Source organism: Ranitomeya variabilis, chromosome 6 (genome assembly GCF_051348905.1).
Source record: "Ranitomeya variabilis isolate aRanVar5 chromosome 6, aRanVar5.hap1, whole genome shotgun sequence".
NCBI lineage: Eukaryota > Metazoa > Chordata > Amphibia > Anura > Dendrobatidae > Ranitomeya > Ranitomeya variabilis.
In genome coordinates, this window is record NC_135237.1 from 497,350,295 (window position 1) to 497,368,471 (window position 18,177).

The window sequence follows — 18,177 nt, forward strand, 5'->3', positions numbered from 1 at the left end:
AAGTTTGGACACACCTTCTCATTTAAAGATTTTTCTGTATTTTCATGACTATGAAAATTGTACATTCACACTGAAGGCATCAAAACTATGAGTTAACACATGTGGAATTATATACTTAACAAAAAAGTGTGAAACAACTGAAATTATGTCTTATATTCTAGGTTCTTCACAGCAGCCACCTTTTGCTTTGATGACTGCTTTGCACACTCTTGGCATTCTCTTGATGAGCTTCAAGAGGTAGTCACCGGGAATGGTCTTTCAACAATTTTGAAGAAGTTCCCAGAGATGCTTAGCACTTGTTGGCCCTTTTGTCTTCACTCTGCGGTCCAGCTCACCCCAAACCATCTCGATTGGGTTCAGGTCTGGTGACTGTGGAGGCCAGGTCATCTGGCGTAGCACCCCATCACTCTCCTTCTTGGTCAAATAGCCCTTACACAGCCTGGAGGTGTGTTTGGGGTCATTGTCCTGTTGAAAAATAAATGATGGTCCAGCTAAACACAAACCGGATGGAATAGCATGCCGCTGTAAGATGCTGTGGTAGCCATGCTGGTTCAGTATGCCTTCAATTTTGAATAAATCCCCAACAGTGTCACCAGCAAAGCACCCCCACACCATCACACCTCCTCCTCCATGCTTCACGGTGGGAACCAGGCATGTAGAGTCCATCCATTCACCTTTTCTGCGTCGCACAAAGACACGGTGGTTGGAACCAAAGATCTCAAATTTGGACTCATCAGACCAAAGAACAGATGTCCATTCCTTCTGTTCTTTAGCCCAAACAAGTCTCTTCTGCTTGTTGCCTGTCCTTAGCAGTGGTTTCCTAGCAGCTATTTTACCATGAAGGCCTGCGGCACAAAGTCTCCTCTTAACAGTTGCTCTAGGGATGTGTCTGCTGCTAGAACTCTGTGTGGCATTGACCTGGTCTCTAATCTGAGCTGCTGTTAACCTGCGATTTCTGAGGCTGGTGACTTGGATAAACTCATCCTCAGAAGCAGAGGTGACTCTTGGTCTTCCTTTCCTGGGGCGGACGGTCCTCATGTGAGCCAGTTTCTTTGTAGCGCTTGATGGTTATTGCCACTGCACTTGGCGACACTTTCAAAGTTTTGCCATAAAAATCTTTAAATGAGAAATGAGTAGGTGTGTCCAAACTTTTGGTCTGTACTGTATCTATCTATCTATCTATTCTCTCTATTCTGACGGTTCTGGCTGTCAATTTACTGTACCTGACTGATGAAATGTCAGGTAAAAATTGGGCGGCATATGCATGGACCGTGTGCCGTCTGATTTTTTTACTCAAATTTATAGACTTGCATTAGCGAGCCGCATCCGATATAGGTAGTCAATTACAGAATGTTGCGATTTTTTCCTTAGTCCGGTAAGAGTTAAGGAAAAACTTGCAGATGAGCACTGACTCATTTAATAACATTGGTCAGAGTGTAATGCGATATTTTCTCGCATTCTCCTCCCTCGTATTATACGTTCGCGTGGGCAAAGCATAAACAGCAGTGATTAGAGCTGGCTCTGATTGCTGCTGTTAGGCCACGTTTACACATTGAGTAATTGGTCAGTATTTTACATCAGTATTTATAAGCCAAAACCAGGAGTGAAACAATCAGAGGAAAAGTATAATAGAAACACGTCACCACTTCTGAATTTTTCACCCACTCCTGGTTTTGGCTTACAAATATTTATGCAAAATACTGACCAAATACTGAACGTGTGAACGTGGCCTTAGAGGCAGGTACATAACTGACATATGCCCATGTATGGAGTAGGCTCACCTCTGTAGCCTGGTCTATACACCTGGAGCCTGATGTGTTGTATATAGGGTAATGCATGTAGAAAAGCCGCAGAGACACCATCACGTGTTTCTCAATGCAAGCAATGAATAGCCAGGTCTTTCACCGGGAAGGAACAACCACGGGAAGGGCAGCATCCAATAAAGGAAAACCACCTAAGCCAAAACATGGTATCCATCCACAGACAGCTGTTTCGGGGTATTTGCCCCTCATCAGTGTGGAGTAGGAAACAGGCTATTAGGAGCAGTGCCTAGTGAAAAGACAATAAACGTAAGGATGAATAACCTCGGGGAGATCAAAACATCCAACACCGCGGAGACAACATCACGTGTTTCTCAACGCAGTGATCCAGAACACTGCCCCCATCCCTAAAGGGAAATATGCAAATGCATGTAGAAAAGCCGCGGAGACACCAGGTGAAAGACCTGGCTATTCATTGCTTGCGTTGAGAAACACGTGATGGTGTCTCCGCGGCTTTTCTACATGCATTTGCATATTTCCCTTTAGGGATGGGGGCAGTGTTCTGGATCACTGCGTTGAGAAACACGTGATGGTGTCTCCGCAGTGTTGGATGTTTTGATCTCCCCGAGGTCATTCATCCTTATGTATATAGGATAGGGTAATGGCATTGTACTTGAAGGCTGTACTGAATGCACAGTTAACCAGAGTTACATTATCAGTTTTTATGCCTTTGTGTTTTGAGTAAATTTTTGGACCACCTAAACTTTTGAAAGTTATATAATTTGTTCCTGTAAATATTTTTTGCTTTAATATGGCTTTGCCATTCCCATACATTTTGTTATCTTTGGCAGTCCCCAATTATCAATTAGGCATGAGACGCACTGGCCTATGGGCCTATGTGTCTTTTGGGGGCCCCACACAATGGATGAAAAATAATATTGATTTGATATTGAAATAAATTTTCAATCAGCTGGCTGGCATTGAAGGCTATATGGAGAAATGGAGCTCCAATGTGAACACTACAGCATGCGGCAGCAAACTGATGTTTCGACTGTTGTTGGGTATATTCAAAAATTCACAAACACTAGAGGAGAAACATCTATGCGATCAGGCATAGCAGCTGTGTCATTGGCCGGAATCTGAGTGGGGAAGAGGTAAGTGGCCCTGAGTTCTCGTCGACTCTAGATCGTAATTGAATATTCATGAGTAGAAGCTTTGGGAACGCAGACCAGTATATCTAGGCCTTCCCCCCCAGGTCGATGTTAGTTGATTAACTTTTTTGAGTTATACATTTTGAAGTTTGATCAACTTAATTTTTATGTTAATTAAGATTTAATTGATTTATTAAAATTGCTGTTAGCAAAATTAAAAATGTATTAAGAAATAATTTGCTGGAGGGGCCACAAGATTTTGATTGCCTCCTCAGGGTTTATTTCGGCAATGATCTTTGGTTCATTTTTTAATGTTGCATCTGGTTTGAAAATCCTTATTTAATCTAGCCTATCCTTACGAATTGATACCAGTGTATGACTGTTATCTGCAGAATAAATCTCATAACAGAACAATAGAAATTGTTATTGTAAATGTAGTAAGTAGTAATCTCATACCCAACATTCCTTGTGAATCCCATGTATACTCGTACCAGCTCCGCACACGGTTCTGAATTTGTCTGGGGATTTTATTTGCGTTCATATATGATACAGTTGTGTCCACACTGGCACGGTAGTAGCTTTGTCCTGCTGTTGCAGCTCCAATCACATCACGCATCTATAAAACACATTTATAGTCAACTTTTTAAGGCTAGATTTTTTCTTTAACCCCTTCCTGATATGCGCCGTATATGTACGTTCCTGCAAAGCGAAGTACATATTCGCCGCCACTATTTCCAGTAACCGCGCACACAGCTGTGGGATGGCTGTTGTCTCTGACAGCAGGCTGTCCCTGCATGTCACTTCAGGGGGTGTACCGCCCCCCGCATCAGCGATCACTGTGATTGGCTGAACAATTCTGACAAGCCAATCACAGCAATGTCATCATAAAGTTGGAAAAAAAAATCCATGTGACATGCTGTGATTGGTGCTGTCTGAGATAGCACCAATCACAGCAGTCACAATGGAAGGGTGATCCCGATGTCACCTTGGCTAATTAACCTCTTTGGCGTTGAATGTATGAACATTAGTTACTGATCAATCAGCGCCAAATATACATTTGGCGATCACCACTCTGAGATTTAGTTTTCGTCACCGCAGCTGCATGATTTGCGACTGCTAGACAGCCTGAATACATGTGGGGGTTGCCTGTTTGTTAGGGAATTCCCACATGTATTCAGGCTGTCTAGCAGTCACAAATAATGGAGCTGAGTCAACAAAAACTAAATCTTCGAGCATGCCAAAATACTCGGAGACCTCCCAAGCATGCTCTGGGAAACCCGAGCAACGAGTATACTCGCTCATCACTAGTAGTGAACATCACTGTAATATTTTTTATACAAACTTTTTTTTACACCTACTGATTTTTCTTTTCATTTTTTCTTCTAAGTGTTTCATCTAAATTTTTCCTTTCTACTTTTTTTTCTCTACTTTTTTTCTCTACTTTTTTTCTCTCTACTTTTTATAATAAATGCTACTCTTTCCACAAGCCCCACACAATACATGGGTAAAAGCACCACTTACACACACATCCCTAATGGTTTAAAGTATAAAATAAAAATTGTCCATTCATTAAGAAGACACTATTTGCTAAGTAAGCAATTATTATTATTATTTATTTATATAGCACCATTAATTCCATGGTGCTGTACATGTGAAAAGGGTTTACATACAGGGTTATAGATATCGTTAACAGTAAACAAATTTACAATGACAGACTGGTACAGTGGGGAGAGGACCCTGTTCTGGAGTGGTGCAAGGGAGTTAGCAGGGAGGCTACAGAGGAGGGTGTTGCAGTAATCGATGCGGGAGATGATGAGGGCATGCACAAGAGTTTTAGTAGATTGTGGGCTGAGGAAGGGACGGATTCTGGCAATATTTTTGAGTTGGAGGCGACAGGAGGTGGCAAGAGTTTGGATGTGCGGTTTGAAAAACAGGGCAGAATCGAGAGTTACCCCGAGGCAGCGGATTTCAGGTGCGGGAGAGAGCGTGATACCGTTTACCATAATAGCTAGATCAGGTAGGGGGAATACGCGAGATGGGGGATAGATGATGAGTTCAGTTTCGTCTACATTGAGTTTTAGGAAGCGAGAGTTGAAGAAGGAGGATATGGCTGATAGACACTCCGGGATTCTGGACAGAAGAGAGGCGACATCTGAGCCAGAGAGGTAGATCTCATCTGCATATGGAAGCCATGGAACTTTATGAGTTGTCCTAGGCCAAGGGTATAGATGGAAAAAAGTAGAGGCCCTAGGACAGAGCCTTGAGGGACTCCAACAGAGAGGGGGCGGGGTGAGGAGGTAGCGTGAGAGTGGGAAACGCTAAATGTGCGGTCGGAAAGGTATGGGGCAATCCAGGACAGGACAAGGCCTTTGATGCCGAGGGTAGAAAGAATCTGTAGCAGTAGGCAGTGGTCGACTGTGTCGAAAGCAGAGGACAGGTAGAGAAGGAGGAGGATCGAGAACTGTCTGTTAGCTTTGGCTGTAAGTCATTAGCAATTTTGGTCAGAGCAGTTTCGGTGGAGTGGTGGGGGCGGAAGCCAGATTGGAGGTTGTCAAGGAGAGAGTTAGATGAGAGGTGGGAGGAAAGTTGACCATGGACATGCTGCTCAAGGAGTTTGGAAGCAAACGGGAGCAGTGATATGGGGCGAAAACTGAGCATAACAGTTGGGTCAAGGTTAGCTTTTTTGAGGATGAGTGTGATGGTGGCATGTTTGAAGATAGAGGGGAAAGTACCAGAAGATAGCGTCAGGTTGAAGAAATGGGTTAGGGCTGGAATGAGCGTGCTAGTGAGGTTTGGGAGCAGGTGGGAAGGGATGGGGTCAAGTGCACAGGTGGTGAGGTGTGATTTGGAAAGGAGGCGAGTAAGTTCTCCTTCAGTGATGTTGGAGAGGGAAGTTATTGGGGAAGGGCAGAGGTCTGGTATATGGAGTGGTTGGGATGGTGGAACAGTAAAGGTTTGCCTTGTTTAGTCGATCTTGTTTTTAAAGTAGGCAAAGTCCTCAGAAGAGATGAGGGGAGTTGGAGGTGGCAGTGGGGGGCGGAGGAGAGAGTTAAATGTGCTAAACAGTTGTTTTGGGTTGTAGGATAGTGAAGATACAAGGTTAGTAAAATAGGTCTGTTTAGCAGAGGTGACGGCTAGTTTGAAGGCAAGTGTAGCTTGTTTGAAAGTGGTGAAGTCATCTGGCAGGCTTGTTTTTTTCCAACGCCGCTCCGCGACCCTGGATGCTTGTCGGAGTTTTATGGTGAGGTTATTATGCCAGGGTTGCCTATTGATTTGTCGCACTTTGCCATGCCAATTAGAAACGCAATAAGGTTTTATCCGGATTAAAATCAATTAAATAAATAAAGGTTATACTAACCTGATTAACCCCTTTCTGCTAGCTGATGGAATAGTACGTCAGCTGGCAGAACCCCCGCTTTGAGGTGGGCTCCGGCGGTGAGCCCACCTTAAAGCCGTGACATGTCAGCTGTTTTGTACAGCTGACATGTGCACGCAATGAGCGCGAGCGGAATTGCGATCCGCCCGCGCCCATTAACTAGTTAAATGCCACCGACAAGCACTAACAGCGGCATTTAACTAGCGCTCCCGGCCGCGTGACCGGAGGTGCTCGCACTGCTGACCCCGTCACATGATCGGGGGTCATCGGTGCATTGCCATAACAACCAGAGGTTTCTTTGAGACCTCTATGGTTGTTGATAGCCGATTGCTTTGAGCGCCACCCTGTGGTCGGCGTTCAAAGTACACCTGCATTTCTGCTACATAGAGGTGATCTGTGCTTCACCTCTATGTAGCAGAGGCGATCGAGTTGTGCATGCTTCTAGCCTCCTATGGAGGCTATTGAAGCATGCCAACATTTTTTTAAAAAAGTGTTTAAAAATATAAAAATAATAAAAAATATATAAAAGTTCAAATCACCCCGCTTTCGCCCCAATCAAAATAAAACAATTTAAAAAAAAAATCAAACCTACACATATTTGGTATCGCCGCGTTCAGAATCGCCCGATCTATCAATAAAAACAAAGGATTAACCTGACCGCTAAATGGCATAGCGAGAAAAAAATCAAAACGCCAAAATTACGTTTTTTTGGTCGCCGCGACATTACATTAAAATGCAATAACGGGCGATCAAAAGAACGTATCTGCACCAAAATGGGATCATTAAAAACGCCAGCTTGGCATGCAAAAAATAAGCCCTCACCTGACCCCAGATCACGAAAATTGGAGATGCTACGGGTATAGGAAAATCGCGCAATTTTTATATTTTTTTTAGCAAACTTTGGAATTTTTTTTCACCACTTAGATAAAAAATAACCTAGACATGTTAGGTGTCTATGAACTCGTAATTACCTGGTGAATCATAATAGCAGGTTAGTTTTAGCATTTGGTGAACCTAGCAAAAAAGCCAAACAAAAAACAAGTGTGAGATTGCACTTTTTTTGCAATTTCATCACACTTGGAATTTTTTTCCCGTTTTCTGTTACACGGCATGGTAAAACCAATGGTATCGTTCAAAAGTACATCTCATCCCGCAAAAAATATGCCCTCACATGGCCATATTGACGGAAAAGTAAAAAAGTTATGGCTCTGGGAAGGAGGGGAGCGAAAAACGAAAACGAGAAATGGAAAAAGCTCCGGGGGTGAAGGGGTTAAGTTGTGATCACACAACATTAGAAAAGCATGTAATCCCAGCTGCAGCAGGTCCACAGGTCCAGAGACCAAGTTAGATACTGTAGAAGGAAGGTTTTTATTTTGTCTACGTGTTTCAAAGTACCATACTTTTTCCTCAGGACAAAAAGCACAGTATGGTACTTCGAAGCGCATAGACAAAAGAAAAAAAGCAGTATCATTTAATGTGATTCTGAATTGTCTTCATTCACCAGCAGTGCACATTCTTCATACTGTATTTTTTCCTTCTACACATTCACCAGAGGAGGAATATATTTCCTTGTCCCCTGCACGGATTCAGGCAGTGAGGGAGGTCCCACATTCCTCTATTTCTCTTCCTTCTCCTCATCTAGTGAGGAGGGATCACCAGCAAGGCACCCAAGCACCGAGGCAACCCCTTTAGCAATCGATCCCATGGGAACTGCACCCCTGAAAATTATCAGCCTATTATTGCGGATTTTATTCGCAGCTCAGGAATCCAATTTGATGTTACAGGTCTCACTGAAATTGACATTTTCAAATTCTTTTTCAGGGAGGAAATAATAAATCTTATAGTGGCCCAGACAAACTTGTATGCCCATCAATTTTTCACTCAAAATCCCACGTCATCATATGCCAGATGGACCCCTGTAAATGCAACAGAAATTATAACATTTTGGAGTATTGTGCTGCATATTGGCATAGTCAAAAAACCAGAGCTTCGTCAATACTGGAGTACTGATATACTCTACAACACAACATGGCCGTGTAGCCATGACAAGGACACGATTTGAAGCGATCCAAAAATCTTTGCCTTATAGGGATAATGCGCAGTGTCCTCCCAGAGACGATCCAAACTATAATAGTATAATTAAATTTGGCCAGTAGTTGACCACTACTGTCAGGACTCTGAACATTTTTAACCTTTTGTGCATTACTGCCCTTTTCCAAGATCGCGTCTTTGGTCTCATGTGCACTGTGTCTTCCTGCTATAAAACTCCACCCCAGCCTTCAGTCTGTGCTAGAGTATTCTGCCTTGCATCCAGCTCCTGACCTCTGATTACTCCCTGGCTATGCACCTGCTCCTGTGAACCTGTGTGGTGATCCTGCTACTCTGCTCTGATTTCCTGCTGCATACACAAGTTTCCAGTAATCCTCCTTCATCTGCTGCTCGTGTTTACTTCATCTGCATTTGCTGGACATGTAACCTGCTGCTGCCTTGGCAATAACCTAAGACTATTACCCAGGCCTCCCTGGTTGAGCTAAGATATTATTTGAACTGCCTAATAAGCATATCTATCTGTGCCTGGACTAAGACAAGGACTTATTCGTGTCAAGTATCCTCAAGAATAATTGTGCTTCATAGACTTTCTGCGTGATTGCATTTTCCTCTGAAACTTCCTAAAGACTGCTAAGCTGCGTTTAATATTTACACCAAGTGTTGTGGACTTGAGTTTCTCTCTGCACCTGTTTGAATCACCGTGTGATAATATAGACTTTACCACTTATAAAACTGTGTCCTGTAGTTGTCTTGTTCCACGCAAAGAGTCTCCTGAGTTATCCCATATAATTATTACAACTACAATCCCCAAAGGGACATCTGTATGGATGAATCTCTGGTTCATTTCAAAGGGAGGCTAAAATTACTACAATACCAGCCAATTAAGAGGGCCAGGTATGTAATTAAACTGTACAAGCTGGGAGAGTAAACCTCAGAGTACACCCACAGAGTTAGGGTCTACGAAGGGAGGTGAGTGGGAAAATTGAGTAGGAATTGCTGCACCCACTGCTGGATAAGGGTTATCACATCTTTGTAGATAACTTTTAAACCAGCATCCCACTCGTCAAGACCCTCTCTGTCAGTGGTACAGTTGCATGCAGCAGTGTGCAAAAATATCAGAAAGGCCTCCCTAAACCACCAATTGGGCAACTGCAGAGAAAGAGCAAAAGCAGAGCCCAATGCAGCGACAACATGCTGGTGGTCAAGTATAAGTACAAGAGGGATGTCCTTATCCTGACCATCATATCAAGTCTTCAAACCATACAGTGCCAAGCAAAAAGCTAAAGTATGGTACAAAAAATTGGCCATGCACATTGTATAGATAGAACTGTACAAATCTTTTGTGCTGTTTCGATCTGTAGGCAATACAGGGACCTTCTTTCAGTTTCAGAAGGTAGTCCTTAAATCCCTAATGTTTGGCACTCAGGAAGGTAAGGGTCCCAGTACTTCTAAAACTAATGGTGCGGTGCCCATATTGTACCAGGACAACATTTCCCCAGCGAGGAATGGAAGATCACAAAAAGGGCAGACTGTGATTTTTTTAATCTTCATAGTTCAACGTTATAAATATCTGTGAAGCACCTGGGGGTACAAGGTGCTCACCACACATCAAGATAAATTCCTTGGGTAGTCTAGATTCCTAAATGGGATCTCCAAACGCCACATGGCATCAGCTTTAATAAAAGTTCAACAAGTCAAATAGTACTCCTTCTTTTCTGAGACCTGCTGTGCCCCCAAACAGTAGCTTTCCCCCACATATGGGGTTAAAATGTGATTTTTTATTTTCACAGCTCAACGTTATAAACTTCTATGAAGCACTTGGGGGTTCAGGTGCTCACCATACAACTAGATAAATTCCTTGAGTGGTCTAGTTTACTAAAGGGGGTCACTTGTGTGGGGTCCACATTGTTTAGGCACAGTAGAGGCTCTCCAAATGTGACCTGGTGCCGCTCTCGTTTCCAGCCAATTTTGTGTTCAAAAAGTCAATTGGTGCTACTTCCCTTCCAAGTCCTGCCGTGCGCCCAAACAGTAGTTTTCTATCATATATGTGGTATCTGCATACTCAGGAAAACTTTCATATTAAATGTTGGGGTCCATTTTCTCCTTTTACCTTTGTGAAAATATAAAAATGTTGGGCTAAAGTAAAAGTTTTGTGAAAAAAGGGAAAATTTTCATTTTTTCCTTCCAGATTGCATTAATTCCTGTGTAGCCCCTTAAGATTCTGAGGACTTTGTTTGGTACAGTATTTAGATTGGTGTCACTTTTGGGTATTTTCTGTCATATAAGCCCACCATAGTCACTTCAAATGTGCTGTGTTCCCTAAAAAAATGGTTTTATAAATGTTGTTAGAAAAATGAGAAATTGCTGATCAACTTTAGCCCTCTAACTTCCTAACAAAAAAGAATGTTTCAAACATTGTGCTGATTTAAAGTAGACATGTGGTAAATGTTATTTTTTAACTATTTTGTGTGACATAATGCTCTGGTTTAAGGGCATAAAAATGAAAAGATTGAAAGTTGTGAAATTTCCAACATTTTCGCCAAATTCCAGCTATTTTCACAAATAAACACAAGTCGTATCAAACAAATTTTATCACTATCATGAAGTACAATATGTCTTGAAAAAACGATCTTAGAACCACTAGGATCCGTTGAAGTGTTCCAGAATTATTGTCTCATAAAGTGACACTGGTCAGAATGGAAAAAATTGGCTTGGTCAGGAGGCGAAAATAGTCTTCGGGGTGAAGGACTCATACACATGACCGTTTTAATCGGACGAGTGCTATACGTTGTTTTGATGGATAGCACTTGTACCTAGATTATTCTATGGGTCCGTGCCCATGTCTGATATTTTTTATAGACCGAGTGTTTTGAGGACAAAATTGCAGCACAGAATCGGATGGCACGTGCCCATTCATGTCTATGGGTCCGTGAAAAAAAATGGACTGCACTCGGGTGGAGAAACTTTTTTTTATTTTTCTCTTCATCTCAAAGAGAACGGGATCCCACTCTGATCAAACTGTGATTAGAGTCTGATTAGCATAATCAGACCAATTTTTTCAGATGGAGAAAAATCTATTATTTGTACCTGTCCTAACACAATATAATATAAAACTACATCTTGAGTATTTGTATTTTACTATTTATTTAATAACACTGTTGTCTTTTATAGAAAGAATATTTTTTATAGTAAAATCTTGAGAGCTTTGCTTTTATACAGTTTGGACTACGTACATATGACTAGTTGGCAATTTTTAGTAGGTTTCACATTAGAAGGTACCATTCGCGGTAGAAGAAGAGCAAAGTATACTCAAAGGCAAAATGTTACACAGAAGGTTGGGAGATTGGCGGTGGCATAAGTTAAATTTTTTCATATTTGTGAGCCCCAATGTAAAATTCCCAAAAAGGGCCCCAAACAGGGCCGGACTGGCCATAGGGCACTTCTGGCAAATGCCAGAAGGGCCGGTGCCAGTGGTGGGCCGCTCAATCCGCCGCCCCCGCCGTCGCATTCAACTATACCGGCGTATAGACGCCGGTACAGTTGAATGCAATGATGGAGGAGAGAGCGTCTACAGACGCTCCTCTCCCATCATTCCCCGCTCTGCCTCTGACACTGCGGGTGCGCGATGATGTCATATCATCGCGCACCTGCTGTGTCCCGGGCAGACTGCAGCTGCTGAGACAGGAGCAGGAACCAGGAAGCAACGCTGGGCACGAGGAGAGGTGAGGAGAGTTTTTTTTTTTTTCTGGACTGTGGGGCCATTCTCGGAGGAGGGGAGGGGAGGAAGAGAAGAGATGTGGGCTGTATATAGCTCTCTGTGGGCTGTGCTCTGTGCTGTATACTGCTGTGGGCTGTATATAGTTCTCTGTGGGCTGTGCTCTGTGCTGTATACTGCTGTGGGCTGTATATAGCTCTCTGTGGGCTGTGCTCTGTGCTGTATACTGCTGTGGGCTGTATATAGTTCTCTGTGGGCTGTGCTCTGTGCTGTATACTGCTGTGGGCTGTATATAGTTCTCTGTGGGCTGTGCTCTGTGCTGTATACTGCTGTGGGCTGTATATAGTACTCTGTGGGCTGTGCTCTGTGCTGTATACTGCTGTGGGCTGTATATAGCTCTCTGTGGGCTGTGCTCTGTGCTGTATACTACTGTGGGCTGTATATAGTTCTCTGTGGGCTGTGCTCTGTGCTGTATACTACTGTGTGCTCTGTGCTATATATAGTTCACTGTGGGCTGTGCTCTGTGCTGTATACTACCGTGGGCTGTGTGCTATATATAGTACTCTTTGGGCTGTGCTCTGTGCTGTATACTACCGTGGGCTGTGTGCTATATATAGTTCTCTGTGGGCTGTGCTCTGTGCTGTATACTACTGTGGGCTGTATATAGTACTCTGTGGGCTGTGCTCTGTGCTGTATACTGCTGTGGGCTGTATATAGTTCTCTGTGGGCTGTGCTCTGTGCTGTATACTGCTGTGGGCTGTATATAGTTCTCTGTGGGCTGTGCTCTGTGCTGTATACTGCTGTGGGCTGTATATAGTTCTCTGTGGGCTGTGCTCTGTGCTGTATACTACTGTGGGCTGTATATAGTTCTCTGTGGGCTGTGCTCTGTGCTGTATACTACTGTGGGCTGTATATAGTTCTCTGTGGGCTGTGCTCTGTGCTGTATACTGCTGTGGGCTGTATATAGTTCTCTGTGGGCTGTGCTCTGTGCTGTATACTGCTGTGGGCTGTATATAGTTCTCTGTGGGCTGTGCTCTGTGCTGTATACTGCTGTGGGCTGTATATAGTTCTCTGTGGGCTGTGCTCTGTGCTGTATACTACTGTGGGCTGTATATAGTTCTCTGTGGGCTGTGCTCTGTGCTGTATACTGCTGTGGGCTGTATATAGCTCTCTGTGGGCTGTGCTCTGTGCTGTATACTACTGTGTGCTCTGTGCTATATATAGTTCTCTGTGGGCTGTGCTCTGTGCTGTATACTGCTGTGGGCTGTATATAGTTCTCTGTGGGCTGTGCTCTGTGCTGTATACTGCTGTGGGCTGTATATAGTTCTCTGTGGGCTGTGCTCTGTGCTGTATACTGCTGTGGGCTGTATATAGTTCTCTGTGGGCTGTGCTCTGTGCTGTATACTGCTGTGGGCTGTATATAGTTCTCTGTGGGCTGTGCTCTGTGCTGTATACTGCTGTGGGCTGTATATAGTTCTCTGTGGGCTGTGCTCTGTGCTGTATACTACTGTGGGCTGTATATAGCTCTCTGTGGGCTGTGCTCTGTGCTGTATACTACTGTGTGCTGTATATAGTTCTCTGTGGGCTGTGCTGTATATAGTACTCTGTGGGCTGTGCTGTATATAGTACTCTGTGGGCTGTGCTGTATATAGTACTCTGTGGGCTGTGCTGTATATAGTACTCTGTGGGCTGTGCTGTATATAGTACTCTGTGGGCTGTGCTGTATATAGTACTCTCTGGGCTGTGCTGTATATAGTACTCTGGGCTGTGCTGTATATAGTACTCTGGGCTGTGCTGTATATAGTTCTCTGTGGGCTGTGCTGTATATAGTTCTCTGTGGGCTGTGCTGTATATAGTTCTCTGTGGGCTGTGCTGTATATATTACTTTGTGGGCTGTGCTGTATATATTACTTTGTGGGCTGTGCTGTATATATTACTCTGTGGGCTGTGCTGTATACTACTGTGTGGACTGTGCTGTATACTTCTACGTGGGCTGTGCTGTATACTACTATGTGGTCTGTGCTGTATACTACTGTGTGGTCTGTGCTGAATACTGCTGTGTGGGCTGTGTTATCTACTACGCGAGCTGTGCTATAGTATGCAGGCTGTGCTGTATACTATGCGGTTTGTGCTATATAATATGCGGGCTTTGCTATATACTATGGGGAGTATATTATATTCTATGGGGGAGGCCATGTTATGTACTATGTGGCTGTGTTATATACTATTGTGGGGGTATATTATATTCTATGGGGGAGGCTGCGTTATATACTATGGGGGGCTGCATTATATTCTATGGGGGGCTACATTATATATTATGGGGAGGTGGGCTGTATTATATTCTATGGGGGTTACATACTCTGGGGTGGCTGCATTATACTCTGTGGGGTGGCTGCATTATACTCTGGGGTGGCTGCATTATACTCTGGGGTGGCTGCATTATACTCTGGGGTGGCTGCATTATACTATATGTGGGCTGCATTATACTGTATCGAGGACTATGGGGAATACGTTATACTATATGAAGAACTATGGGGTGCATTATACTATGGGAAGTGAATTGTACTACATGGATGACTGTGGCGGTGCATTATACTATATGGAGCACTATGAGGATTGTATTATGCTATATGGAGGACTATGAGGATTGTATTATGCTATATGGAGGACTATGAGGAGTGTATTATACTATGTGGAGGACTGAGCAGTGTATTTTAATATATGGAGGACTATAGGGAGTGTATTATACTATATGGAGGACTATGGAGCACATTATAATATATGGAGGACTATGGGGTGTATTTTACTAAACAAGTAAAATGCTGCATATTCGGATTGTTTTTGCTGGAACAAAAAGCCTTGTTGTCAGCAGCACATTGCCAGTGTAAACTGTAGATGTGCTGCTGAAAACATGATACTGTATGGTGATCTATTAGTGATCGTTCTGTCTCATCATTATTCCTCAGCTGGTGGAAAGAGGCCGGGAAACAAGCGTTGAACAACTTCAGTATTGTCGATCAAACTCGTTTAGCGGCCTGAACTCTGCGCACGTAAATACAACAGAAAGGCTTCTGTGTGATGTGCAATATGTTAGCATTTGGGGACCCATTTTAAACTTTGCCTAGGGCCCCACTTTGCCTAAAACCGGCCCTGCCTACAAGTGTACAAAGATATTATACAGTCACCATGTGACAAGTGGGCCTGTGTAACTTCAAATGCCAGGGCTGAATTTTAGTCCCAGTCCGGCCCTGGCCCCAAATGTCACTTTAATTGTATGGTCTTCTCAGAGCAGCAATTTATGCAAAGGGCAAAGTTTCTCCTTGTATGACATGTTAACCCCTTCACCCCCGGAGCTTTTTCCGTTTTTTTCGTTTTCGTTTTTCGCTCCCCTCCTTCCCAGAGCCATAACTTTTTATTTTTCCGTCAATACGGTCATGTGAGGGCTTATTTTTTTCAGGATGAGTTGTGCTTTTGAATGACACCATTGGTTTTACCATGTCTTGTACGAGAAAACGGGAAAAAAAATCCAAGTGTGGTAAAATTGCAAAAAAAAGTGCAATCCCACACTTGTTTTTTGTTTGGCTTTTTTGCTAGGTTCACTAAATGCTAAAACTGACCTGATATTATGATTCTTCAGGTCATTACGAGTTCATAGACACCAAACATGTCTAGGTTCTCTTTTATCTAAGTGGTAAAAAAAAATTCCAAAGGGCTTATTTTTTGTGTGCTGAGCTGGCGTTTTTAATGATTCCATTTTGGTGCAGATACATTTTTCTGATCGCCCGTTATTGCATTTTAATGCAATGTTGCAGTGACCAAAAAAACGTAATTTTGGGGTTTTGATTTTTTTTCTCACCACGCCAGTTAGCAACCAGCCTAATCCTTTTTTTTATTGATAGATCAGGCGATTCTGAACGCAGCGATACCAAATATGTGTAGGTTTGTTTTTTTTTATTGTTTTATTTTGATTGGGGCGAAAGGGGGGTTATTTTAACTTTTATATATTTTTTATTTTTTTTATATTTTTAAACACTTTTTTTTTAATTTTGGCATGCTTCAATAGCCTCCATAGGAGGCTAGAAGCATGCACTACATGATCGCCTCTGCTACATAGAGGTGAAGCACAGATCACCTCTATGTAGCAGAAATGCAGGGTTGCTTTGAACGCCGACCACAGAGTGGCGTTCAAAGCAATCAGCCATCAACAACCATAGAGGTCTCAAGGAGACCTCTGGTTGTTATGGCAATGCACCGATCACCCCGATCATGTGACGGGGTCAGCGGTGCGAGCACTTCCAGCCGCGCGGCCGGGAGCGCTAGTTAAATGTCGCTGTCAGTGCTTGACAGCGGCATTTAACTAGTTAATGGGCGCGGGCGGATTGCGATTCCGCTCGTGCTCATTGCGCGCACATGTCAGCTGTACAAAACAGCTGACATGTCGCGGCTTTGAGATGGGCTCACTGCCGGAGCCCACCTCAAAGCGGGGGTTCTGTCAGCTGGCAGAAAGGGGCTAAGCATGCCGAGAGGAGGAGATTTAAAGTCGCAATGCTCCTCTGGGAAATATGCAAATTGTCTCTTCAGAGAGGAAAAGGACTAGAACTTTACTGCCACCTATAGGAGGTAGCAATCCTAGAAGTCAATGTTAACTCTTTAACGAGCCTTGTCACATGACTTAGGATTAAAGCCAAAACCAGAATCTCAATTTGCAAACACTGTGTTTCGGGGTACTGACCCTCATCAGTGCAAAGTGTGGGATCTGGTTTGGCTGTGTGAGAGGCGTCTGACCGGGATCCAAAATCCAAAAAATATTGTTTCTTCTTGCTGAGAGCGACATGTTAAAGGGACTCTGTCACCCCCTCCAGCCGTTATAAACTAAAAGAGCCACCTTGTGCAGCAGTAATGCTGCATTCTGACAAGGTGGCTCTTTTAGTTATTGGTGCAGTCAAAGCAGAAATAAAGCGTTTTATAATTTCGCAAAAATACCTGTCTTTAGCCCTGGAGGCAGGTCTTAACCCCCCTGCTGCACACGCCACACTGCCGTCACTCAAGGCTTCTTCGGCGCCGGGCGCCGCCCCCTCCGTGCTGTTTTCAAATCAAATCCGGCGCCTGCGCTGTTTTGTTCTGCCTGGGGCAGGCGCAGTGATCGCTGCCCGTCTGACCTCAGATGCAGTCTCGCAGACTGCGCCTGTGCGGCCACCCAGCTTGTGAATCCCTGCCCCGCACTGTGCATAATACATAACACACTGCGGGGCTGGGATTCACAAGCTGGGTGGCCGCACAGGCGTAGTGACACAATATAAAAACAGACTTCTCACAAAAATATTATAAAAAAAAACAATTCTAACAAACAACTCTAAGTTTGTTAATGTACGTTAATTCCCAAGTGTGTCCTCAAAAAAACAATACCATCTTTTGGGAAATTTACTTAATCTTCCATATATGATTTAATAGGCATGTGATAATTTTCACATGTGATTTCTTGGTTGGAAATCCTGTCATGATTTGTTGAGGTTTTTTGAGGACAGGGTTGGGCAACACAACTTTAAGCTAATTATTTTTTTCATTTTCAATAAAACACAATATTCTGCATTGCTATGTTGACTATGAAGCTAATATTGAGTTGTTTTTTACCTGTCCAATCAAACTTGAAAAGACGAAGACTCCAGAAAAATAATTTAGCAGCTGGAAAATGATTTCAAATAATGTTTGAGGTTCTGCAAGGCCACCTATTGTGATCAAAGTCCGCACTGCAAAGTAGTAACATCTCAGATACCTGCGGATAAACATGACAATGACTGCTATTTTTAGATGGTCCTGTGAATGGAATGTCAATAAGAAACCTATTATAGGCTTTCCGATACGCGATTCATTAACCTTACGACATTAGAATAAATAGGAAACCATGGAAAGACCTTCCCACAGGCCACCTTGAAGCACAAACATGTTTCTCATCATACAAAGAGAGACAGACTGTTCGTGCTTCAGGGCTTCAGGGAGGCCTGTGGTCAGGTCTTTCCTTGGTTCCTCTGGCTTAGAGCAGGAAGATAAGACTTTACCTACAGTCCCGCCCCGAAGCACGGGCATATTAACTGAAAACTTATAGCACTGATTACACAAGAACCACAA

At 43.4% G+C, this 18,177-nt stretch overlaps 1 protein-coding gene across 2 annotated transcripts in view; it reads right to left on the reverse strand.

Annotated features, from left to right (window-relative positions):
* The window catches only part of CNGB3 (cyclic nucleotide gated channel subunit beta 3), a 253,837-nt gene that overhangs the window by 51,914 nt on the left and 183,746 nt on the right, over positions 1 to 18,177 (reverse strand). For both annotated transcript variants that reach the window (XM_077268004.1, XM_077268003.1), the window contains 2 exons: positions 17,683 to 17,824; positions 3,368 to 3,527 (listed from right to left, as the gene is read on the reverse strand). In XM_077268004.1, the coding sequence (XP_077124119.1) occupies positions 3,368 to 3,527; positions 17,683 to 17,824 (302 nt within the window). The remainder of the gene's footprint in view (positions 1 to 3,367; positions 3,528 to 17,682; positions 17,825 to 18,177) is intronic.